Below are 26,784 nucleotides of genomic sequence, written 5' to 3'. Positions count from 1 at the left end.
CGGGACGCGGCGCTTTCTGCTACGTCGGACCAATAGGAGAGAGCGCTCGATGGCGCGCGTGCGCCTTACGAGTCCGCTCGGTGTCCTTGTGAGGCTCCGGCTGCGGACCCTGAGCAGGCAAAGATGTTAGCGGCCGCGCTGGGGCTGGCTCGGGCCGGCCTGAGAGGTGAGCCTGCGACTTGGCGGGGTCTGTTGGGAGAAGGAGACTGAGGGCTTCCAGTCTGGAGGGGCTGTGGCCGTTGCTGGTGAGGGGACGCTGGGGGTTTGTCTGCAGAGGGCATAGCCTTCTTTCCTCCCTCCTTCCTAAAGGATCCTGGGAGCTGTAGTTCCGTCAGGAGGGGGCCGGGTTCTGCAACGGTGTTCTCAGCTCTCTCACAAAACCACAGTTCCCAGAATGCTTTTGAGTGCGCCATGATGGGGAAAGCGGTGCTAAGCAGTTGGCGTTTTGTCCATCGATTCACCGGCTCCTGCTGTCTCCGCCGCCACCGCACACTTTGCTCCTCGAAATCCTGGTTTAGCTTATGCCAAATAAATGGACAAACCACAAAACGAGCACACGGGTCAATACTTACCGAGCTAGATGGGTCAGTTATCGGTCTTGGCCCGAGGCAGTTCCTTGCTGGGTTTTTGGTTTTAAACTTACCAACAGCATCTGGAGGGACACTGGTAACTGCAGTTGATCCCTGTTTTTTAAAACAGTTCTCAGTGTGAGTTCACAGTGCAGTCTTTGGTTTTCTACAAGCGTAAGGAGAACCCTGCTGGATCAGTCCGAAGCCCCAGCTATAGTTCAGCATTCTGTTCTCACAGTGGTCAGCCAAATGCCTATAGAAACCCTGCAAGCATTTGACAACAATTGCAGTTACCAGTAATTAGTGCTCCACTTAAAAAAAAAAATGCACAGAAGAGATCTATATGAAATCCACACGTGCTGTCATCACACAATAAAATGGTTTTTAAACCATTTAAAAATAATTCTTAAGGGTGGTATAAAAATATAAGAAATAAAAATAAAATAAGGTATTTCCACTTATTTCTTATATATTTATACCACCCTTAACCAAAAGATGAAAAGATCTTATGTATAGGTGTTAGTAAAATGTGGAGCAGGCCTGATATAGGTGTTTCTAAGTATTGTTTTGGGCCTTGAGTTTGTGTATCCTAGTCAGCAGCTTCCTGCTGAGCAGAACAGTAGACTTCAATCTTTTCAGACCTAGGAATCACTTTTAACCCAAACAGTCATTTGGGGACCCATTTCTTAATCTTTTACTATATATTTGCATGGTGGTAGTGCTCCTATTGCAATATACTTCAGATTAGTCCACCAGTTGAAGACCAGTGCTGTAGATGCTATGTTTCAGCACTCCATTCTAAACTAGATTATCTTGACTGCAATCCTACTCACAATGGTCTGCTTAAAGACCTTTAATTCCATGTTTATTACTGCTTGCAGAAATGTATATTAATGCACCATCTTGCTTTTATTATTTCTACATTTTTATGGTATATTTGAAGCTACTTCTTTGTGGAGATCAGTAGATGCTATGGCTGTAAATAATGGCGATTTAACACTTTTCCCACTCTCTTTATAGTTACTGGGCGATCTGCAATACTACTGCAAGCTCGGTTTGAAGGGAATACTGCTGTGACTCAACGTAAGTCTGACTTGCTTAGTGTTTGATCAACTCATCCTTTACTTTGCATTACAATAAGTACAGTTTTGTTAAGTGAAAACTATGTACCACCTGATTGTAATCGGATGAAGTTTGATGTTAAAAAGGACATGTGCAAATGACTTCATCTCATTCATTCTTAAGTTCCTGGTAAACTTAATATTTATAGAGGCTCCCTGATTTCTGAGACAATGCTATCTGTTTTGTGGACACTGAATGCTTACTAGGCATTATATTATCTGCCAGGCATGCACTAATCTGCTATAGACTTTGAATAATTATGTTTCCTATTGTGCTGATTGGCCCACTCCCCCCCAAAAAAGAACCCCCCACACAGCAGAAAAGTTAATGGTACAATAGGTATATCTGACCATGTTGACCAATGTTGAACTGCTCCCATCCCTGTGGTAGCAGTTGGAATAACATTGAGCTGGCTTTGGCTATGAGCTGGTGCTGTTCTTTTTAGAATTCACCACTGTAAACTTTCTTTTCAGCTACTGTTAGACCAAAGGATGAAGTGACACAAAAGCAGCTGTGTGCTTTTGGAGAATATGTGGCTGAAATTCTGCCCAAGTACGTTCAACAAGTCCAGGTGGGTTCCATCAACTGTATCATTCTCTCTTGAAACTGTAATAGGCAGTACTAAGCCTTTTCTGAAAGCTAATGAGTGCTACAAGGAGCTGGAAAGGTATACAATTGTTCCTTGGTCTGCTGTTATACAGCCTGAACTGCTTACAGTTTTCAACACATCTATTTGGCAGTCATTTCATTGGTTTTAATGAGATTTCTATCTAAGTATGTGTGCTTAGAATTTGGATGAAGTTGATACATACAAAATTTTACTATTTCTCATTTTAACAGGTAACATGTTTCAATGAGCTAGAAATCTTAATTCATCCAGATGGGATCATTCCAGTTTTGACCTTTCTTAAAGATCACACCAACGCCCAGTTCAAAAACTTAGCTGATCTGACGGCAATTGATGTTCCATCTCGACAGAACCGCTTTGAGGTAGGAGCTGCTCTTCAAGCTATGCTACAAAGAAGATTCTAAGGAAGACACAGTCTTCCAAAAAAATCACATGACTAAACAAGAATGTGAGAGTATCCTAGTTTCCCCCCATGTTGGTGCCCCAGCCCTCAGTTTTGCTGACTGCCTTGGCTTTATGCTCACTGACTAATAGTATATTATTTCTGGGTTACTTTCTCAGTTTTTGTTCTGCTGATCTATGTAGTCGCTGATCTAGAAATGGTGGTTGTGCTTGACAGTGTGATGTTAGTGACATTTGTTTTGGGAGAGAATTCTGTTTCTTAAACAGCTAATTGACCTGCTTAGTCATCAAGCATTGTCTTGGGAAGCAGCAGTACCTTTTTCTAGAAGGGGTTACTTATAAATATACCTGAATATATATTAGTTTGACAGAAGGGAAGCTATAATTTGCTTCTTAGTAACAGCAGCTGACAGCTCTGTACAGTCCAACAGAGTTATAACTTCTTTTTTCTTTGCCTTGACCATGTTAAAATATACACACATATATAAATGTCTCCATAGATTGACCTAAATATAGCAATTCAAATTCTTCTCTAGCTCAAATTAGTTTAAATTGTGTTTCATCAGTGTAATACAATATCCGACTGAACAAAATGTATTTAAATTTGTATCACATTTCATCTATGTTGTGGGTTTGTAGTACTTCTGGCCACAGTGCTGCAAACCTTGACAGATGGGCTCTTAAGAAATCTGTAAATCCTGGGAATAAACCAGAGATACAGTGGTACCTTGGGTTACATATGCTTCAGGTTACAGACTCCGCTAACCCAGAAATAGTACCTTGGGTTAAGAACTTTGCTTCAGGATGAGAACAGAAATTGTGCTCTGGCGGCGCAACAGCAGCAGGAGGCCCCATTAGCTAAAGTGGTGCTTCAGGTTAAGAACAGTTTCAGGTTAAGAACGGACCTCCGGAACGAATTAAGTACTTAATCCGAGGTACCACTGTATATGATCATTATCAGAAGTAGCCATTTCTTCATGTATAGACAAGACCTTTTATTGCATATACTGTTAGCTTTGGAAATCATTTCACCATTAAGGAACTTTTTTTTTTAAAAAAAATCACTGTGTCTTTAATTATGTGGCTGTACTATAATCATACATGTTATCCTTTTTTGTGATGTCACAATCTGATAATGTGTACTAATACATGACAATGCTGTTTTTTACCTTTTCCTTTTAGATTGTCTATAATCTCTTATCCATAGCCTATAATTCCCGGATTCGTGTGAAAACATATACTGACGAATTGACACCCATTGAATCAGCAGTCCCAGTGCACCAAGCAGCAAACTGGTATGAAAGAGAGGTAAGCTGCAAGGTGGTTGACATTTGGGAAGAGGGGACAGATCTGGTATGTTTTCTTGGAAGAAGAGAGAGCCCACTGTTTAATTTGAGTTGAACACAGTCACTGTGGCCCAGGTTGCCCTAAAGGGCATGGTGCTGCTCGCAGTTTTCTGTGTGCATTCCTTTTCTGCAAACATCACATTCTGTCCCTTTTGGCTCAATGGCCCTTTAGGTGTTGATCAGTGATCACTCCTTCCCAATGACATGATCTCAATTCTATAGGCCTTAAGGTCCTGGATAACTTCTGTTTGGCATTATTTGGAGAGTGTTTGTTGCTATTTCTGGACAATTGAAACCACTTAGATGTTTTATTACAACCAAGCAGCATATAAATGAGGTAAAATAGTAGAGTTCAAGCAAGTGATTGATGTATTTTTAAATCTTCAGCATTTATACAATTGAATCTCACTTGCTGCCTTGCCTATGAGGTGTCTCAGCCAGCTAGCAATGAGTGCCTGATGCTTTGTATTTGTGAGGTAATAAAACTGTTCATATAAATCGGTCCAAGCTAGGTTTCAAAACTGCTATACTTTGTAAAAGGAAGAAACTTTGGAAGAATGATTTGAAGTTTACTGCATGCTACATACTGAAAATGATCCATAGATGGTATCTTACTCTGTGTAGATTGGCTAAAATGTATAATGTAGAATTGGATTTGTGTTGGAAATTGTAAAGAAGTAGAAGGAACTTTCTTTCATATGTGGTGCACATGCAAAAATGTAAAAGAATATTGGGAAATGATATATAATGAGATTAAAAAAATGTTCAAAACAACATTCCAAAAAACAACAACACCAGAGGCGTTCTTGTCAGGAATTATTCAGACAGAGGTTCCTAGGAGTCAGAAAAATTTATTCATTTATGCAACAACAGTGGCTTGGATCTTGCTAGCCCAAAAATGGAAAGTGAGGGATGTCCCCAGCAAGGAGGATTGGCAACTTAAGATGTTAGAATATGCAGAGTTAGCGGGTCTAACAAGTAGAATAAAAAGAACAGGTATTCAAGGAGGAGTTGAAAAATTTTGTCAGGTATATTGAAAATAATTGTGAACAATTGAAAACGCTGGCAGTATTAAAGTAAATTCAACAGTATAATAAATATTGAAGTGATGTAAGATAGGAAAATAGAATTAGATGGATATACCAAAATATGGAGGAATGGTGGGAAAGTTAAATGAACCTTGGAAGGGGAGGGAAGTCAATAAATGTATGGTATAATAAAATATGTTTAATTTGTAATGTAAAATTTGTGTGTGTGTGTGTGACCAAAATTGATATACCTTGCCGTTTTTTTACTTGATTCCCATATTCATAGGTTTGGGATATGTATGGAGTGTTCTTTGCTAACCACCCTGATCTGAGGCGAATCCTCACAGACTACGGGTTTGAGGGTCATCCCTTCCGGAAGGACTTCCCTCTTTCTGGATATGTGGAGGTATGAGCATTTGGAAAAGCTAGACTCAGCTGCAGAATCCTTCCAGGGACCCAGAATGGCATAGTGGTTCAAGTGTTGGACTAGGACCTGGAAGAGAGAGAGCATGGTTCAAAGCAGCCTGGAAGCTCAAGGAGGTCCTGTAGGCCAGTCAGCAGCTTTCAGCCTAATTCTCCTCACAGGGTTGTGGCAAGGATAAAATAAGGAAGGGGAGAAGCATGTATGAGCTCTGTGGCTGAAAGGTGGGATATAAATGTAATATTAAATAAACATCAAACCCTATAACATTGATGTCTTATTCTGCTGTACAGGCAACAGAGAATGCAAGAAAAGGGAAAGGAAGCTCAGCTGTTTGTCCCTATCTTCTCTTTGATATTTGTTCATTAGCCTCCTTAGGGCAATGGTTCTTCTGTTGCATGTTGTACTCTTGGTCTGTGGGTTCCTATTTTGCATGGATGAAGTCATGCCCTGGATGTGGGAGGAACTTCATCCTCAGAAGGGACATTGAATCTGCTGGCAGTGCTTTTGATTCGGGCAGGTGGGTGGGTTAACCCTTTCCTGCCTGCTCTCCTGACCTGTGACCAAAAGTCCATGCATTAAGCACCCTTCGAGACATGCCTTTGATTAAGTGCCTTTGATGCTACATAATATAATGTCCTGAGAATCCTACAATTTATGACTTCTGGGCCCACAAACCAAAAGGCTGTACTTCCACTTGAGAAGCTTTACCACGGGCATAGGCAAACTTGGCCCTCCAGATGTTTTGGGACTACAACTCCCATCATCCCTGACCACTGGTCCTGTTACCTAGGCATGATGGGAGTTGTAGATTTGGAGATACTGCTTTTATTGCCTAACTGGAAAATTTACTGTTGATCTATACTAAGCAACCTACAAACGAGGAGGAAGCTTAATTCTAAAATTCCAGGTATGTTTTTGTAGTTGACCACCATCACCATTGCTCATCTTCATGCCTTTTCTCCTCCTTCAGGTCAGGTATGATGATGAGGTGAAGCGAGTGGTGGCAGAGCCTGTGGAGCTGTCTCAGGAGTTCCGCAAATTTGATCTGAACAGTCCCTGGGAGACTTTCCCTGCCTATCGCGAGGCTCCGCAAACCATCAAGATAGAGGCAGGAGAGAAGAAAGGAGATGAGAAATAGCAGCAGGAAGGAAGGAGAGGAAGCCAGAGACATCCCTGTGTCACCATCTTCCTGTTTGATCTAAGTATTTATATATATTAAATATCAATAAAAAAAACTTGACATAAGGTTTTTTTGTCTGTCTGATATGTGCGGGAAATGCAGCTTTCAGACTGGCTGTGAAACATGCATAAGGTGTTATTAATATCCAGAAGATTGGAGCAGGGTTCAAGGTATACAAAGGAGCAGCAGGGAAGAGTACAAAGAACTGGGGAGGTGGTATTTTGTTTTGTTGTTTAAAAAAGAGCACTATGAGAACAGTAGACTCTGCTTCCCTTCAGGAAAGAAACAAAAGCCTCAAGAAAGAAGGAGCTATCCCATGCTTTATGACCATCAGCTGTTTGCAAGCACAGACCCTCAGTTGCCCAGAGACACTGCAGGCACCAAAGTTCGAGCCTTGCTTTTTCACTTTTGGTAAAAGGCTCCATCCTAGAATTATTGAGTACTCTGTGTAGCTGGAAAACTGATTTTTTTTGTTGAAACAAGCAAAACGGGTCGCATCCAACTGCTAGTGCAGCAGACTTCCACGTGCACAGTGGAACTTCCCTTCCTCTCCCCTGTGCCCCCCACCCACCCTCAAAATATCCAGAAAGACCCTCAAGCCAATTTTGAGGCTATGGGGGAGCAGAGAGTAAGGAGAAGTCCCATGGAACTCTGCACACAAAGTCCATTGGATTGTTAGGCCTATTTGTGTGTCTTAGAACAAGCTGTGGTCACGCAGCTGCTGTTGGAGGACACTGGCAGCAGTGTCTGCGGGTTATTGAGAAATTCTCTAGGCCATGAAGCTGGATACATTTTATTAATGTCTCTATCTGCCAATTCACTTGTGACTCCCCCCCCCCCCCCCCAATATGCTACAGTAAATGTGACCGCAAGCATATGGCTTTGTTACTCAATAATGAATGTGGCCATAAGAAGGCTGCTCCATGAAATGTGGAACAATATGAGTTGTGGTTTTCTGGCTGCCCCTCTACTGAGAATAAACATTAAGCACCAAAAGTGAGCTAAACACTCTACAGAAGCAAAGCGTAGATCATTGCAGGGCTTAGGACAGGAATGGGGAGGCTGTGGCCTTCTGGATGTTGTTGGACCCCCAGTTCTCACCAGCCCCAGCTAACATGGCTAATAGTCAGGGATGTTGGGAATTGCGGTCCAGAAACATCAGGAGGCCCCCAGATTCCCCATCCCTGAGCAGAAGATGTAACAGAGGACCGGGTGTGATAGAAGGGGGAGAATGAGTGGGTGGAGGGCTGCAAACAATAGATTTAATTTGACCTCAGATATATTATATGGAAAGTTTCCTTTCTTGAGGGTTTGAACCCAGAACAATGTTTGGAATCCAGATGTTTTAAGCTTTTGTTCTAGTTAAATTGCATTTGTTTTAAAAAAGCTGCTGTTGCAGCAGTATGGGGGATTTCTGAGAGACAACAGAAGTTGTGCCAAAGCTCACTGCAGAGATTTGAGCAGCTGGAGTTCAGCACATGTGGAGCTAATCAGTTACAGAGTGCTTTCCACTTTGCATTGGAGGGAGTAGGGTGGGTGAATCTTCCCAAACATCTTCCCCTTTTCTAGGTAATGGGGAGCATCTGCCATTTTCCTTACAATGGATTTGTGTCTTTGCAACACTTTGCAGATTGTCAGGAATTACTGGAGTGAACTCCAGGGCCATTTTTGATGTTTCAGCGATCCTTTGTCAACAAGACTTGTTCTAGAGGCTGCTCACATGCACCTCTAGGTAGTACCCAATTTGGTAAAATTTCCAGAAAACTGGCTTAGATGCAATGAATTGAACTCCATGGATTAGTGTGTGCTTAGACCTGTTTTGGATTCTTTATGGAAAGAAGGGTAGAGTTAAGATACTGTGGCACTTTTATTGTCTCTCTCCCTAATGTGAGGAGGAAGAGATTCAGCCTGTGGAGGCCCCAAACATGAAAATGATACAGTAGCTGGGAAAGATGAAAATGAAGAGGATTGTGGGCCACAATACTGTTTTGACTGCTGGTGTTTTTACGGGTCTGAAATACACACAACATCAAGGCCCTCTAGATCAGGGGTCTGCAACCTTTAAGACAAAAAGAGCCACTTGGACCCGTTTCCGAAGAAAAAAACTGGGAGCCGCAAAACTCGTCATTATAAAAATAACTTTTTTGTCACTTTTTAAAAATTATTTCTTTGTTTGACCCCTCAGAATTACTCCTCCTCATAGAAATAAACGTTAAATTAACAAGTTACCTTTTTGTGTGTGTGTGTTCTTCACTCCCCTTCAAAACAGTGACCAGCGTACATGCCCCCTTTCAATGCAGTGACCAGCGTACATGCCCCTTACAATGTAGCGGGCGGGCGGGCGGGAAGGTGACGTCGGGACGGTGTGTGACTAACGCATGCACCGCCCCATGCGACGTCACAGCCAGTACAGCGCCCGCCACAGTGGGGAGTGTCAGGGCGCACAATGCGCCTCCTCCCCTCGCTAGTATCTGCCCCGGAGCCGCGGCAAAGGTGTAAAAGAGCCACATGCGGCTCCGGAGCCGCGGGTTGCAGACCCCTGCTCTAGATATTGGTGATATATGGGATTTGGGTTGTATTTCAACGCTGCAGAAGTGGATTACCATTTGCACACTGGCACTACCCTTCCTCTCCTTTGAATGCTGCCCTATCTGCTTTGGAAGGACCCACATCCCTCTGGGATACATGTTGAGGGTGCATGAGGGGGCTGCATGGGAGAGGAAGGGAGAATTCCATTGCACATGCAAACGTCTGTTGTGTGAACTGAACCACAGCATTGGGTCAAACTTGATAAACTTTTGATATTGGTACAAGGGGGAAAAACTGGGTAGGTGCAGAAAGTTTCTTACCAGTCCTCCACTCCATGAAATTATTTAAATATATAGAATCCAGCAACTCTTTTAAAACGTTGGGATGGTGCTAAAAGAGAGAGATCCCGTAGCAGGGGATGGGAAACCTGAGGCCCTCCAGTTGTTGGCTCCAGCTCCCATCAGCCCCAGCCCACGTGGCCAATGCTCAGGAATGATGGGAAATGTAGTCCCAACAACAATTGGAGTGCCATAGTGGATTTGCAGGATTATAGGTCATAAATCCTGTTTTTCCTGAAATCCAGGGGGGTGGGAAAGTGCTGTGGAAAATTCCTATGAATGGCTGAAATGGATGATAATGCCAAACTTGTTAAAACTGGTCCTCCCATATGGAGATAGCTGGCTGATGGAGACGGTTGGGTGTGTGTTGGTTTCTGACAGGTCACTGTACTCCTCTTTCTCCTCCAAGAGCAACGGAGTTGAAGAAATGACCTTTCTTTCCTCTCTACTGAATGCTTTCTGGCATATATTTGTCAGCCCCACCCTCCTGTGGCATGTCAGAATTTCTGTTGGATTTCAGTGCTGGAAAGCAAACTTTGAGGGGGAAAAGAATGACTTGAAGCAAAATGAAACAAGCTGCACTTCCACTGTCCTTCAGGCAACATCAATGGGCCTTTCTAAGGAGGACTAGTTTATGGCCATGCACGTTTCAAATTGTCAGTATAAATCCTTGGTTATTAAGAGCATGTTCTTTCTTTTCTTAAAAGCTCGCAGCTGGTTGGGGGAAGGGGTAGAATCATAAAGTCTTAACCTGGAGAGCCAAAAACCAAATAAGGAACAGGCCGAGGCTCCAAGTGGAAATAAATGGGACTTGCCTTGGCAGAGCATTTGGAGAATCTGGAGCCTGAGCCTTCAAAGTTTTTTTCTTTTCTTTTGCATTATGATGGAAACTATCTGTTAGGAACTGGGAATTGAACTGGAAGCCCTTCCCTGGGCTGGAATTGGAGAAAGGCCAGCTGTCTCAGCAGCAACTTCTTGGACTGTAAAGAGAGGAGAAAGAAACTACAGGGCAGTAAACAACTTCAGGTTCACCCAAAGTGTTTTATCTGCAGAAAGGGGTAAGGAGTCTTCCTGACATGGCGCAGATGCTGCAGCTGCACTTTGGAACATGCCTGTGGGCAGCTCTGATGCTCTGTGTGTTTGCTCGATCCCGGAGACAGACAGGTAGGAAGCTCACCCACAACTGGAGAAGGCTGCTCTGCAGTGGGCAGCCAATATATTTCTGTTATTATCAATGCAACCGTTTGGGCTATTTTGTGCATGAGTGCCAGTGGAGGGTTTTTCATGGGCTTCTTGCAGGACTAAGGTTATCTGTTAAAACTCAAGAAAGGATTGCTACTGTGCCTAAGAAAGTAAGTCAGGATCTTGCTAGAGTGAGACAGTTAATCAGACACAGATACTTTCTACTGAGTTTTCACACACCCCTTACATATACTTTCTAAGGAATGCTGTAAGTATCAACGACTTTTCCTCTGTTTAATTTCTGAAACAAGCATCTGTTTGTATGGGACACTCTTGCAGCTCTTCTCTCTTGGAATTAATAGCATGTTAACATCATCTGGGAATTTTCCAGCAGCCTTCAAACATAGGTAGTAGTTGTGAGGCAGGTGCTTTGTGAGAAAATCTTGACTTTATTATTATTTTTGCAGTGGTTTACTCTGTTGCTGTATTCTGCTTCCGATTGCTGCTCGCACTGTTGCATTCACAAAATGGCAAATGGTTTTGGACTAACAATTCCAGAGAGGGCTAGTTTCTGACTGGTCTATTTATATACTGAATTTTCGTAGCCGTTTTCTTGATACCTCACTCTCAGAAGCAGGAGTTTGAATTTACCGTAGTGATATGATTGCATTGGTAAGGCAATCAAATGGGAAGTTGCCAGATCCTGGTTAGGCAAGCAGCTCTTGTTCCTTAAAAAAAGTGGCAGGGTTATTATTTCTTTTTAAAAAAATTATTATACTTCACTACAAGGATTAAGTTAAATGTTAAAGGTTAAGTTACAGCAATTTAAAATACAGCCGTCTAAAACAAACCACATTCACAATAATTGGATGGGTCCCAAAAACAGACACCTTGGATGGCAATGGCCAGGGGAAAGGCAATATTTTTAAGGGTAGCACAAAATAGGGCTTTTCATATCATTTACTGAAGGCATAGGATGCCTGCCACTGCCAACAGAACTTTTTTCTTTTTAAAGGCTTGGAAGTCACTTGGGTGAACTCAACAAAACAGATGTTGAGAACTATACTACCTTCACCATTAGTGTTATTTTAATGGAATATTTCTGTTCCTGCCTGTCAGTCTCAAAAGACTTCCTGAATTATGTATTATGGAGAAATGAAATGCAGCTGCAATCTGAGCTTTAATCCAAAATTGAAGACAGATGGCTTTGATCAGGAGACTGCAACCTGGCTAGAGGCATCATCTTTTCTAAGCAAAAGTGCACAGCCTCATTCTCCAAGCAACTTCTGTGAGTTTTTCTCCATGACTCTGGGGAGAATTACTCTAGAAGGGAAAGCTGGAAGCTGTCTACAATAAGGAAAGCTACAGAAACAGCAGATGTTATATTTCTTCCAGGCACCTCCTTAGCTTAATCTAATAATCCCAATGATGAAATTCTGAAAATACATTTCTAGAGCAAGCCTAACCTCTATTTTAGTTCTTATCTTGCCTCTGTGAGTTGATAACCTTAACTTTTTACATCTGTGCCAAAAATGAAAATATTGTAGATCAGGAGTTCCCACTGGCTTTTTCATTCCAACAATACACTGAGCCTCCCTGTGCCTTATTCCCAAGGGTACTTGCCTAGATTATATATATCATTACATTCCACTTTACGTCCCTGGCTTTTTAGAGCCTGTCAACCTCCTTCCCTCCCACCTCATGGCTTTCAGAATTAACCTTTATATCATTGCATTTTGTATGTTTTCCAATTCTAATTACATGCATTACAAAATAAATCAAAATTTAAATAAATATAGAAGGTAGAACGTTTCTCATTACAAGTCTTCAAACAACCCTGCTAGTGATATTAGTTGCTTACAATAATCTTTCAGATATCGTATAAATTTACTCCAGTCCTTTTGAAATGCTTGATCTTGTTGGTCTTCGATTTTTCCTGTCAGCTTCGTGAGTTATGCAAAGTCCATCATCTTCATCTGCCACTCTTCTTTTGTTGGTACTTCGTTGCATACATAAACAGTCTTTTATCTTCCCTTAGTATCTCTTCACCAACTATATCCAATAAAAAGGCTTCTGGTTTTTTAACAAAAGTATTTTTAAACATTTTCTTTAAATCATTACGGTATATATCATTTCCAAGAAAGCCTTTACCACTTTACAAGTCCACCACATGTGGTAAAAGACACCTTCCTTTTCTTTACATTCCCAGCACTAATTAGTTCTTGTCTTAGACATTTTGGCAAGTTTAGCTGGTGTTAAATACCATCTATACATCATTTTCATAACATTTTCTTTAAGTGTGCTGCATGCAGTAAAATTAATACATTCCTTCCATAACCATTCCCATGATTCTAATTGAATATTATATCCAAAATCTTTAGCCCAATGTATTATCACAGTTTTAACCTCTTCCTCTTCGGTATGCCATTCCAGGATACTTGCCTAGTTTTGGACTCCACAGTATAATGCACTCCAGACCTACTTCTGTATGCAACTCCACTTGCAAAATATGGCCTGGTGCTGCCTCCCACAGTCCCTAGCAAAGAAATCTGGGAACAGCTGAACTGTTGGGTTTGGGGACTTGTGGCCCTTCAGTCATTGGTGAAATGCAACTCCACCATTCTTGAGCACACACAATGTTTGCTGCAGCTGATGGAAGTTGTACTTCACCAACATCTGGAGGGCCACGGGGCCCCCACTTCTGGTCTAGCCTACGGGTTGTAGCAATGGAGCGCACGAGTCCCTGCCAGGGAAAAATGAAGGGTATAAATAAATATATAATAATGCCTAAACAGAGAAAAATATTAAATGCAGAACCAGCTAAGTATGAATACATAAAATAATGAGATAAGACTTCAGTATAACTTAGCGTGCTAAGTTAAAACAATATACAACAACATGAAATGGAGGAAGCTCCGTGACCTCAAAACAGCCTACCTCACTTACAGCAAATTTCATTCTTTTGAACAAAATAGTTCCAAGTTTTACTGTGATCATTGCAGTATACTTTATTAGCTTTATCAGCATGCAGTGGAGGCTGGTCCATTGGGGCTACTGGGGCACAGACCTCCCACTGAAAATGCCCAATAATAATAATAATAATAATAATAATTGTCAGGGGTTCAGGAGCAGAGGCAAGGGCAAGGGAGGAAACAGAGAGCGAGGGAGAGGAGGCAGAAGAAAAGATGAGTGATGACGACGACCCGAGATCTCCGAGTCTTTCCAGTGAATCAGAAGATTCACAGAAAGGAGCACCAGTGGCCAGGGCAAGGGGGGAGCCTAGGGGGACACCCCAGGAAGATAGAGCCAGAGGGGACTCAGAGGGGAGCAGTTGGAAATCAGGACCAGCGTCACCGCCAGAGAGCAGGGAAGAGGAAGGGCGCCAGGGATCAAGCGCTGGCAGCTCACAACAGGGGGGAGGGCACGAGTCAGGAGTGGCCACACCTCCATCGGGGAGCGAAGAAACGGTCAGACGGAAGGTGGAAGGTTGGGCGCGCGTGCCAAGTTCAAATGCACAGGAAGGTGGCGCAGTAGGCAGCCCGGAAAGGGAGCCAGGTCCTAAAGCCCGCCGAAAGGAGGGAGAAGAGTCAGGGGGGTCAGCGTCAGCGTCAGAGGAATCCCGGAAGGAAGAGACCCCGGGGGGCAGAGGGACCCAGAGAAGAACAGTCAGGCGGAAAAGGTGGAGCAAGGCTAGGATATTAAGTTGGTGTACAAGGGGCGGAGACTCAGATGGAGCTTCGCCGATCTAACCATGAGACGTAGAGTTGCACGCAGCAGCTTGAGAATGGAAACTGTAACTCAACAAAGACTTTTATTTAATGATCGCTGGCTAGCGTGATCCTCTGTGAGCTAGGATCTGGAAGCAGCTCTGACAGTAAGCTCCATCCCTAGATTGTGGGCATCTACGTCCTCGCGGAGAGGAGAGAAAGCGGGTGCCTACTAGCGAGCTCACAAACGGCAGACAACATGACGGCCGAACAGCAGATAGTGGAACTCAGAGAAGCAGTGACACGACTGAATGCCGAGGCTCTTGCATCCAGGAAGAGAGAGGAGGACGCAGCTGCCGCCTACAGGGATCTCCAGGTCAGGTTGGAAGTGCTTACGAAGCAAGGGCAACTGACACCCAAACCGGAGGGGATTGGGTTGGGGAGACGAACAGGCGGTCTGGTCTCTCACTTCGATGGGAATTTGCAACAGTACCCCAACTTTAGAGCAGATGTAATGTGTGCACTGCAACTGCTGAACAAAGACTTTAGAGATGAGCAAGAGAAGGTGGGATTCATCATGTCCCATTTGCATGGAGATGCTAAAGCATGGCTGCGCAATTTGTGGAGAGATAAGGATCCGGCGCTCCAAAATGCGGATGCCTTTATTAAAGCGATGGATGGGTGCTTTTTATCAAGCATTGACGTGGATCTTGCTCGGCAGCAGATACATGGACTGAAGCAAGGGAGGGCCAGCGTAAGGCAGTACCATGCCCGCTTTTTCGCTTTGGTCAGTGCCCTGGAATGGGACAGAGATTCGGCTCCTGTAAGAGACCTGTTTTGGGAGGGATTGCACGGCTCGGTTAAAGATGAAATTGCGAGGGGGGAGAGACCCCGGACCACGCAGGAGATCGTTCAGAGGGCGCTGGCGGTGGGGGTGCGGCTGGAAGGACGTCCGTGGAGCAGGGACGAAGGGCGTGGAGGGCGCGAACCAGCCAGGGGCTCCTCCTTCCTTCCCAGAGAAGCAGCGCGTGCGCAATCCACGCCTCCGCCAGGAGGAGGAGCGGAACCTATGGAGGTTGGAGGTGCAAGGGCTCAGTCAGCAGCCAGAGCCCTAGCACCGGCAGCAGTGAAAGCGAAGCCTCCTAGAGGGAACAGGAAGTGTTACATCTGCGATGATCCACAGCATATGGCGAAAGAGTGTCCCCAGAGGCTCCACAAGCACACTGCAGCCTCAGCAATGGTAACGGCAGCAACGCAGCAAGGACAACCACAGCAGGGAAACGACGGAGTCTGGTTGGAGGAAGAGGCACTGGGGCCCAGCCAGACGTGTCAGTGAAGCAGTCCCCAGAGATTTTACAGCCCATGGACCCCCTCCCGCCCAAACCGGTAGTGAGGCTCACCGCGTCGCTCCAGCTGCCCAATGGAATCACCATGGACGTGCCGATCACCATTGACTCCGGAAGCAATGCGGACTTTATAGGGCAGGACTTTGTCAACCGGCACGCTATACAGTTGCTGCCTGCCACGCTGCCCCTGCAGGTTGTCACGGTGGATGGCAGGGAGCTGCTAGGGGGGCAAGTGGTGAAGCAGACGCCACCAATGGTGATGCGACTTGGGAATCACAGGGAAATCATCAGCTTCAATGTCACTCAACTATCGGACACGCCCATTGTATTGGGCATGAGTTGGCTGGACAAGCACAGCCCGACGCTGGCTTGGTACCAGAGGCAGCTGACCTTCGGCTCTTCCTTTTGCGCTGAACACTGCATCGTGCCCAGGCAGGAAGGAGGGGAAGAGGAGTCACAGCTGCAGCTAGGCACGCTGCAAGCGGTTCCCCACAAGTACGCAGAATTTTTGGAGGTTTTCTGCGAGAAGGAGGCAGACAGGCTACCCCCCCACAGACCATATGACTGCAAAATTGACCTGCTGCCGGGGGCGGCGCTGCCCAAAGGGAAGCTGTATTCCATGTCTGAGGACGAACTGCAGGAACTCAAAGAGTTCATAGATCATAATTTGGAGCGCGGTTTCATCCGAGAGTCCAAGGCAGCGGGGGGCAGTCCGGTATTCTTTGTTAAGAAGCGGGACACGCCCCAAAAAAGACTTGTAGTGGACTTTCGCATCTTGAACAGTGTGACCAAGCCATCGGACTTCCCCATGCCCCGAATCGACGACCTCCTCGCAAAGGTACGGAAGGGCAGAGTGTTCACCAAGTTGGACCTGCGAGGGGCATACAACCTCATTCGCATGCGGGAGGGAGATGAGTGGAAGACAGCCATGTTCACGCCCCTGGGCACCTACGAATATAGAGTTATGCCTTTTGGATTGCAAAATGGCTCCCACGTTTTTCAAGCTTTCATGCATCACGTGTTGGCGGGGCTCCTCTACAAGACGTGCGTCTGTTTCTTGGATGACATCCTGATCTTTTCGGAATCGCAGCAGGAGCATGACAGACACGTCAAGGAAGTGCTGAGCAGGCTACAGCAACATAGGCTTTACGCCAAGCTGGAGAAGTGCCAATTCGACGTGACCGAGGTGGATTTCCTGGGCTACAAGTTGTCTGATAAAGGGCTCGCCATGGACAGCGCCAAGGTCCGAGCAGTGTTGGATTGGAAAAGCCCACGCAACCGGAAGGAGGTCCAACGGTTTGTCGGCTTCGCGAACTTCTATCGCAAGTTTATCAAAGGCTTTGCGATGCAGACAGCGGCCATCACGGACACGCTCAGCTCCAAGAAAAAGAAGTTCATCTGGACAGAGCAGGCGGAGCAGTCCTTTCAGGCACTCAAGCGTCTCTTCGCGTCGGAAGAGCAGCTGCTTCATGTCAACCCCAGCAGGCCGATGAGGGTGGAGACAGACGCTTCGGACAGAGCCGTGGGAGCAGTCCTGCTGCAGAAAGACCCGCAGGGGGTTTGGAGGCCGGGAGCGTTTTACTCAAGGAAGCTCAGCAAGTCCGAACAGAACTACACCATCTGGGACAGGGAGTTGCTGGCCATTCATGCAGCGTTCAAAGCGTGGAGGCACTTCCTGATCGGCGCCAAGCACACGGTGCAGGTCTGCACGGACCACAAGAATCTAGAGCACTGGCGCACGGCACAGTTCCTGAACCAGAGGCAGATACGTTGGGCTGAGTTCTTTGCGAATTTCGACTTCCGAATAGAGTATGTCCCGGGGGACACCAACATCATGGCGGATGCTCTCTCCCGTAAGCCACAGTATCTGGAGGAGGCAACGCCAGCGGCCGCCATGCACATCTTCGCACCGACAGTGTGGGCGTGCGCGGCGGCGACAGTTGACCTGGATGCGGTGCGACGAGCGTTGCAGGATGACTCCTTCGCGCAAGCAAAGATGGCAGAGGTGCACAGGGGCACGGCAGCGACCGACGAGTTCCAGCTGCGAGATGGTTTGCTCATCCGTAAAGGGGCCATCTACGTGCCGGGAGACGAACTTCGCGCCAAGGTACTGCAGCAGCTGCACGACGCGCCCACTGCCGGGCACTTTGGCAAGGAGAAGACGGTGGAATTAGTAGCCAGAGACTTCTGGTGGCCCGGAATGAGAGGGGAAGTCGCGGACTACGTGGCGAGGTGTGACACCTGCCAGAGGTCCAAACCAGTGCACAGACCGCCGGCCGGACTGCTGGAACCGCTGCAAACTCCGTTCGAGCCATGGGAGAGAGTGGCCCTGGACTTTGTCACGGATCTGCCCAGCTCGAGGGGCAAGACGGCTGTGCTGGTGGTGGTGGATTTGTTCTCCAAGATGGCACATTTCATTCCGTGTGCGAAGGTGGCCACGGCGGAACAAACCGCCAAACTGTTCATAGACCACGTGTTCAAGGTTCACGGTCTGCCGCGGTCTATTCTGTCCGACCGAGGGCGACAGTTCATCTCAAACTTCTGGCAGAGGCTGATGGGCTTCCTGAACGTCAAGATCAACCTGGCGTCGGCTAGACACCCGCAGACCAACGGGCAAGCGGAGCGGGTCAATGCCATCATGCAGCAGTACCTGAGATGTTATGCGAATCAACAGCCTGCGACGTGGGTGGATTACCTGCCTCTCGCCGAGTTCGCCTACAACAACACGAAGCACGTGTCCACGGGGGTCACGCCGTTCTTCGCCAACAACGGGAGGCACCCTAGAACCTTCCCGGGACTGGAAAGAATGGGGGAGGGGGAGCCGCAGACAGCAGATGCGTTTGTGTCGGAGTTGCAGGAGGTCCACGATCAGCTGCGGCGGCACCTGGAGCTGGCTAAACACGCATACAAGGTACAAGCGGACAAACACAGAAGGGTTGGCGAAGAGATCCATGTGGGAGACTGGGTCTGGTTAGCAGCCCACGCAGTGCCGGCCAGGTCGTTGGCGAAGAAGAAACTAGGGCATAAACAACTGGGGCCCTACCAAGTCGACGAACAGGTCAACCCGGTGGCTTTCAGGCTGGCTCTTCCGGAGGGTTCCAGAATGCATCCGGTGTTCCACAGATCGGTGCTCACTCCCTACAAGGCACCTCACAGGTTTCAGGAACCAGGAACGGCACCGGGTCCGCTCCGAGAGAGAACCGGGCAAGGGGGAGTGGCACAGGAGGAGCGCATCAACGAAGTCACGGAGATTTTGGACTCCAGATGGGGGGAAGAGGGGGTAGAATACCTTCTCGCCAAGGAGGGCACCCCGGCCAGTGCCAACAGCTGGGTGCCGGGCTACGCTTTAGACGAACCTCTGCTCAAAGAAGAGTTTCATGCCCTCTTCCCACATAGGCCAATGCCAGCAGACTTTTTCGACGACTGGCTTTTCATGCCCACGCTTTCAGCCAGCACGTTCCGGGGGTTTGACTCGGACGAGGAACCGACACGAGACGCCCGTTCCCCGGAGGGGTCACCCTCGGGATCTGCTTCAGAACCCTCGTATTGGTGGGATGATCGACCAGAGGAGCAGTTCCGCAGAAGGTGGCTGGAGGGTCCAGGACGAGCAACGTCTCCAGAAGGCAACGAGGGAGAGACGGACATGGACGTTTTCGGGGACGACCCGGGTTTCGAGCACGGCGGCACAGAGATGGAAGCGGAGGTGACCGTCGTCAACGAGAGCAGGGAGGAAGAACCGGAAGACTTCGGAGGGCGGCCCGCCACGGGAAGCGAACTGTATCCGACATTCGTCCCCCTGACACGGCAGCACCCAGATCCCGCACCAGAAGGAGGGGAGGGGGGAAGAGGGGGCTTCGAGGGGGGGATGGATGTCAGGGGTTCAGGAGCAGAGGCAAGGGCAAGGGAGGAAACAGAGAGCGAGGGAGAGGAGGCAGAAGAAAAGATGAGTGATGACGACGACCCGAGATCTCCGAGTCTTTCCAGTGAATCAGAAGATTCACAGAAAGGAGCACCAGTGGCCAGGGCAAGGGGGGAGCCTAGGGGGACACCCCAGGAAGATAGAGCCAGAGGGGACTCAGAGGGGAGCAGTTGGAAATCAGGACCAGCGTCACCGCCAGAGAGCAGGGAAGAGGAAGGGCGCCAGGGATCAAGCGCTGGCAGCTCACAACAGGGGGGAGGGCACGAGTCAGGAGTGGCCACACCTCCATCGGGGAGCGAAGAAACGGTCAGACGGAAGGTGGAAGGTTGGGCGCGCGTGCCAAGTTCAAATGCACAGGAAGGTGGCGCAGTAGGCAGCCTGGAAAGGGAGCCAGGTCCTAAAGCCCGCCGAAAGGAGGGAGAAGAGTCAGGGGGGTCAGCGTCAGCGTCAGAGGAATCCCGGAAGGAAGAGACCCCGGGGGGCAGAGGGACCCAGAGAAGAACAGTCAGGCGGAAAAGGTGGAGCAAGGCTAGGATATTAAGTTGGTGTACAAGGGGCGGAGACTCAGATGGAGCTTCGCCGATCTAACCATGAGACGTAGAGTTGCACGCAGCAGCTTGAGAATGGAAACTGTAACTCAATAAAGACTTTTATTTAATGATCGCTGGCTAGCGTGATCCTCTGTGAGCTAGGATCTGGAAGCAGCTCTGACAATAATAATAATAATTTTTATTTATACCCCATCCTCCCCGGCCAGAGCCGGGCTCAGGGCGGCTAACACCAATAAAATCACAGTAAAAACATAATAGGGGAATAAGAGAGAGGGGAAAAAACACCCCAATTTAAAATACAGGTTAAAATGCAATTTAAAATGCAGCTTCATTTTAAAGTAGCTGATAAATTAAGACCATAGGGGGAGGGAAACATAAGGGTCAGACTGAGTCCAAACCAAAGGCCAGGCGGAACAGCTCTGTCTTGCAGGCCCTGCGGAAAGATGTCAAGTCCCGCAGGGCCCTAGTCTCTTGTAACAGAGCGTTCTACCAAGTCGGGGCCAGTACTGAAAAGACCCTGGCCCTAGTTGAGACCAATCTAACCACCTTGCGCCCTGGGACCTCCAAAATGTTGTCATTTGTGGACCTTAAGGTCCTCCATGGGGCATCATAATCATCATCATCATCATCATCATCATACTCCCCCAAATCTCTAAGCCAAGCAGTCTTTCCTGTTTCACACACATTGGGGGGGGGGGGTGTCACATGTTAGTGGTGGGTGGAGTCAGAGGCATAAGTGGGTGGAAGAATGGATGTGATGCTTGGCTTTACCCAGCACAATCCAGCCTTGCAAAAAACCAGAGTCCCTACCCACATGTCTCTCCGTCCTGATGAGATTGAGGCAATATTGCAGAGCAAGCAACACACTCCAGTCAGACAAAGCACCCAGAAGGGTGCAGAAGTAGGGCAAGAGAGGAGCCATTGTCTAGAGGAAATCCCTCAGGCCAGCTGAAAAGGCCTGGAGGGCCTGAGGTTCCCAACCCCTGACTTAGTCCAACTGGCTTTAAAAGGCCTGAAACGTTTTGAAGGGGAAACCCTCTGGGAGGTTTATATGCAAGGATGGAGCCTCAGCCAGAGGCAGACTGCCTGTTGGAGTTGTGTATGAGGAAGCTAGGAGAGAACAGGACCATGATGAAGTAAATATCTGTTATGTACTGAAGTTCTCACCCTGGGCCAGCAGGGGGATACTGTAGATAGTTATGCAAATAAGGGATCAAAAGTGACGTTCAGTGATTGGATAGTTTTAGAAAATTGTTACAGTTACGTTGTACTGGACCTCTATATAAGCAGGCTGACTGAACCCTTCAGTTCAGTTCTGTTCTGGCCTGTGAATAAACAAGAGCTGTTTGAAGCTGTGTCGTCTGATATGTTCACCCACAACTTAACAATATCCAAGCTATCCTCTGACTGTTAAAAGATGAAACAACATTATATTGAAGAAAACTGACATCTGTCTTTACTGGTGCACAGATTGTATCATTGTTGCTCCCCATTTGTGGAATGCTCTCCCCAGGGAGGCTCGCCTGGCACCTTCATTATATACCTTTAGGTGCCAGGTGAAAAGGTTTCTCTTTTACAAGCTGGTTGGCTGATTAACATTCTATGGCCTTTTAAATGTGTTTCTGGGAAGTGGGTTATTAGTTTTGTTTTTGTTTTATTATGTATTTTGTGTTCATATTTTGTATTTTTATATTGTGAACCGCCCTGTGATCTTCATATAAAAAGTGGTATACATTTAAATAATAAAAATAATAATAGATTATTTTATAATAAGTGTTGTAACTGAGATTTTGACCTCAGGTTAATATTTAACACAAATTAAAAGAAATCACAGAAAATCAGGCATATATGTGAAGGAGAATAGGTGAAGAGATATTGATTTAAATACTATTTTCTCTATTGTTTTTCCAGATGAACAAATTGACCTCCAGGATGCTGCAGATACAAATGGGGTTGAGAATGCTGGCATCATACTAGAGGTAATTTAGGCAAAAGCAAATCCACAAAGAAAAGGATGTGAGGTTCCTTCACCTTTGGCATGCCCTGCCGATATCACTGCAACAGCTCCAACTTCTTGGCCTACAGCTACCCAACCTTTCATTTTGTTGGTGCCAGGAGAAGTGTGAGTGTCATTGTGTAGGAACAAGGACACACTTCTGCCCCTTCTTTAGTACTGAGGAATGTGGCTGGGCTAGGTGTGAAGATGGTCACTGTGCATGTAGGAGCTTAGGAATCTACCATATATTGAGTTGGCAGCAGCTTTTAAGAGTGACTGGGGAACCCCAGCCAGATGGATAGGGTATAAATAAAGTATTATTATTATTATTATTATTATTATTATTATTATTATTATTAAGCGTTTCACGCAGGGGACATTCCGAGCTCTACCTGGAGATGCCAGAGATTAAACTTGGGACCTTCTGCCAAGCAGATTCTCTACCACAGCACTTGGCTACTGTTACCAATGCTTGAGGCAAATTTCAAAATTTTTGTATAGGGTACGGTAGCAATGGCCTTCAATAACATTAGTGCTCCGATTTGTTTTCTCTTGGCTCTTCAGTTTCGACAGAGATCATTATACTGCACAATGCCCCCCCCCCCTTTTTACAGCAGCTCCACATTACTAAGGATTTCAGGTTAAGGCATCAGTTGAAGCTTCAGTGAGGAGAAATGGAACTCCCGAGAAACATTGTTTTCTGCTTATGTAAGCTGTGGTCCACAAGATGGCAGCCTTGGGCTACTTCTGCTCATTGGTCTGAGCTAGCTGGCTGGGCTATGGGAAGGAGATAGGGAAAGATTCTGAACTCTGATTGTGCAACAGGCCAGTTGAGTGATAGAGAACACATTCAGTACTGGGCTACCAACATTTGCTGTTCCACCACTTTCTATAACAGCAGTATTTCTTAAGGTGATAGTCTTCATCCTTCAGAACTGGAACCCACCATTAACCTTCAACAGGGAACCCATGCTTAATATTTATTCTCCCTCTGTATGTGTGAACCTTCCATATCCCTTCCTTTTTAAAAAAAATAATCTTAAATACACACACACCATTGCCACCAAAACAGTGGCAATATCAGTGATGCACTCTATTTATTATATTGGAGCACAATTCATTTTGAAGTCTCAAGCAGCCAGATGCAGATGGGTATCTGAGCAGTAATCTTCACTTAATGTTCGTGAGCTTTGCTTAGCCTGTATCAGAACTTCCTGTCCTTATTTGTGTTGAAGAGCTAGAATCAGGAATGCAGGAAACAAATCTCCTCTAGGAGCAGAAATGATGTGGTACTGGATAGTTCCACAATCCTGCCATTGTGAGCAATATTCTCTTGATGACCCCTCACTCCATCTGCCATGCCTAGCAGTCTAAAAGGCACCCAAGTTGGACAACATGCCTGTAGATGGGTACAGGCTATGTTGGAAAGGAAACTTTGGATAAGGAGTCACAGGGCTAGAATGGAGTTAAAATTAATCTAGCTCTAGGCATGGGGAATTTGTGACCCTCCAGATGTTGTTGGACTTCAGTACCCCAACGGTTAGGGATGAAGGGAACTATAGCTCAACAACATCTGGAGGTTGGTTCCCCATCCCTGCATTGGCCCAAAGATAGGACTTCCACATGTCCTTTTTATCACCAGTTAATTCTCATGAGCCAATCTAAGCTGGATTGTAGATGCCGTGAATAGAGAAGAGTCCACAACAAGCCATTTGAATGGTGTCAGGAATAGTTTAATAACACAACCCAGATGACGCAAGCAAGTAAGTCAAGTCACATGCAACAATAGAAGACAATTTTTATCCTCCTGGCCATTAGCCACTCTGTCCTGAGCAAAAATTAATTCTCAAGCATGATCACTTCTTACCACAGAGAAAAAACTGTCTGTTGATCCTCACAATTCTATTCTTCTTCTTTCAGTTACTTTGGAGAGGAATTGAAATTATGGCCAATGAGACAATCAGGATTGAGGATGAGGAGTTTGCCTCTCTGCGTCCCACCAAGCGATTACTCCGGGTCTTTCAGCATGAGATTCCAAAAAACCCAGACGGGATTGAAGAGTACCTGGACTTCCTCTCACAGTCTGACACCCCTATAACTCTACAGGAATTCAAGAAGCTTATCTTTACCACTGTCTACTGTGCTTACCAAATTCGCTCCATTCAAGGCCTGGAGAAAAACCTCTGGATCAACCTTTTCTCTCAGCTGGTTATTGAAATACTCCGTGATCTCTGCAAACGATTCTGTTCTAAGGAATCTATGGATTCTGTTCAGCTTCTGGCCTCTAGGCCTTGGCCGGAAATGCCTGTCTATATTTCTGCACTGAAGAAATTCTACCGGTCTAGCCTAGCCAGGACCCAAGGAGACTCTCATCCATAAAGGAGAAATCTTGGTACCTATAAGCCAAATTAATATGCAAATATATATATTTTAGGTTCATTCTCCAGGCACAGGAGTGTCACCCTTCCTGTTTTCTTATCTCTGGTGTAGCTGCTGCTTAGCTTTTCACTGGATTTCTATGATTAGCATGTTGCTCAAGGCCTCTGCCCTGAGCTCTCTATAGGACATGCAGTTCAGATGGCACTTTGCTGTTGATTGGAATAGGGTTACTGAGGAAAAATGGAGTTACGTGTCCCTGCTCTTGGCATTTTTATGTGTTACATTGCAATTTTGTGTGTAGCGAAAATTACAAGAAACCAGATCCATGTTAAACACTAGGGAGAGCTTACGAATTGTAAGAACTGTTTACCAACAGAACATGTATCTTCTTAGAAGGGAGCTTTTACGAAATTATGGACAAGCATCAGTTCAGGAGGCTTTATGTCAGAAAGAAAGTGATGAGACTGAAGGCCCAATGGGGCAGTCCTTCCAGCTTAGTGTTTCTTCTTGTATAACATAAAATTCTTCAGGTACAGTGTACAATTTGCCCTAAAAGCCACTATGTCAGAAAAGGGTTAGTTTAGTTCTACCAGGTTTGGCATCCAGACAGTGGTTGAGCAAGCTGATTGGGCACCTGGGGTGGCGCGTGTGCCATGAGCCCAGGGGCGGGGCCAGCCGCTCATGGGGGCACCGCGGGGCCTCCAAGGAGTCTGCCTGCCTCCTCCCACTAAGCCGCCCTACAGCTGAGGGGGAGGCAATGGGTGGACTGTTTGGGGCAGTGCTGGGCCTGCGGGCACTTAAGCCACCGTGTCACTCCCAGAAGAGAAGCGTGGCTCAGGCACACTGCAGGCCCCGCGGTGAGTGTCGGCCACCATTTTGTCACCCCCCTCAGTGGGGACACCCAGGGCGGGCCGCACCTACCGCACCCCCCTTGCTATGCCCCTGCATCCAGACCATTTGAAGGAAGCAGTTAGCAAATGTAGTAAGATAAGACTGTTCCACAATCTGCAACTTTAACCACTGAATGTACCATAAGCAAGCAAGCTTGCTTGGCTCCACATATGAATCAAATATGCTTTGTGTGATAAACAGTGCACTGGGGAAGCCATAACTGAATTGTGGTATCAAACACTTGTGGGGATTTAATTTTGAATGTATTAAGGAATGTGCCTTTTAGGGAGCTGTCTGTATGGGATTAGTTAACAGAGTTTGTAAGCAAATAAGACTAGGGTGTTGCATATGTTCTAGTTGGGACCTGATATAAACTTTTAAGGGCTATGCTACCTTTTAAAATGTGAATATATAAACTTGTGACAGCATTGTCTTAGCCAAGAAATATCTTTAGTCTTGTCCTTGGCTTTTTAACTTAATCAATCATTGTCTGTATGCAGAAGTGGGCTTCAGCAGGTGTCTGTGCTGGAATATCCCAATCCTACACCAGTTGTATTGGTCAAAATACAGCATGCCAGGGCTAAGCATACAGGGAATAGATGCCCCAGCACCCAAACATGGAAACAATGCTTTTTAAACAGCAGAAAAACTTATACCACGGAACGGAACTCAGTGGGTTTGGGTCCCATTCATTTGCTGTAAAGGTGGCTCTAGGCAGCCACATAGCTTTGCCCAGTGGACATATGTCTGGCTTCAGAATTTATCCATTTGCAGCTCCAAAGCTTATTAATATGGAGACAACCTGAGTTGCTCTTCAGGCACCTAACTTATCTGTTGAAGGCAGCATCTGTAGTCATCAATATATGCAATAGCCAATAAGACATTGTTGTGTTAACAACACAGCTGTGCGCACAGAGGCCAGAAGTGTTAAGTGGGCGACATTCCACATCATGCATGATGGAGTTTCACCCTTCTCCTGTCTCTCATGAGGTCTTCTGTGTTCCCTCCCATTCTTGCTCTGGACAATGCCCCAACCCTCTACAGCAGATTATGGGGTGCACAGAGGGGAAAGGGGAATCGTTTCCACCATCTGTATTCTGCTAGTGAATAAATACCATTGGATTTACCCTATTTAGTTGATTAATTAGAGGGGGGCATTTTTAATTGCAGGGGCCAGCTAAGGGCAGACGTATTATTAGGTTTAAGGTTATGTTGGTTCCAGTTTTTTTATGGAAGCAATTAATGCT

The 26,784-nt window shown here is 46.2% G+C and overlaps 2 protein-coding genes across 3 annotated transcripts; both read left to right on the top strand.

Moving 5' to 3' along the window:
- Positions 1-5: 5 nt before the first annotated feature.
- On the top strand, positions 6-6,764 carry NDUFS3 (NADH:ubiquinone oxidoreductase core subunit S3). Of its 2 annotated transcripts, none has more exons than XM_081021448.1 (7): positions 6-166; positions 1,590-1,652; positions 2,165-2,262; positions 2,532-2,681; positions 3,904-4,029; positions 5,382-5,501; positions 6,490-6,764. In XM_081021448.1, the coding sequence occupies exons 1-7, from the start codon at positions 124-126 to the stop codon at positions 6,655-6,657; spliced, it is 768 nt and encodes a 255-aa protein (XP_080877574.1). In that variant the 5' UTR covers positions 6-123; the 3' UTR covers positions 6,658-6,764. The 2 variants fall into 2 exon arrangements, with proteins under 2 accessions (XP_080877574.1, XP_080877575.1); XM_081021449.1 differs by lacking the exon at positions 6-166 and adding an exon at positions 487-584.
- A 3,401-nt stretch (positions 6,765-10,165) lies between these two features.
- FAM180B (family with sequence similarity 180 member B) lies at positions 10,166-26,664 on the top strand. The gene is made up of 3 exons (XM_081021491.1): positions 10,166-10,730; positions 22,183-22,250; positions 24,188-26,664. The coding sequence occupies exons 1-3, from the start codon at positions 10,643-10,645 to the stop codon at positions 24,644-24,646; spliced, it is 615 nt and encodes a 204-aa protein (XP_080877617.1). The 5' UTR covers positions 10,166-10,642; the 3' UTR covers positions 24,647-26,664.
- The last annotated feature ends 120 nt before the right edge of the window (positions 26,665-26,784 follow it).

The sequence above is a fragment of the Podarcis pityusensis genome (assembly GCF_964106645.2).
Source record: "Podarcis pityusensis genome assembly, chromosome: 1".
Taxonomy (NCBI): Eukaryota; Metazoa; Chordata; class Lepidosauria; order Squamata; family Lacertidae; genus Podarcis; species Podarcis pityusensis.
This window is presented reverse-complemented; position numbering and strand designations above follow the sequence as displayed.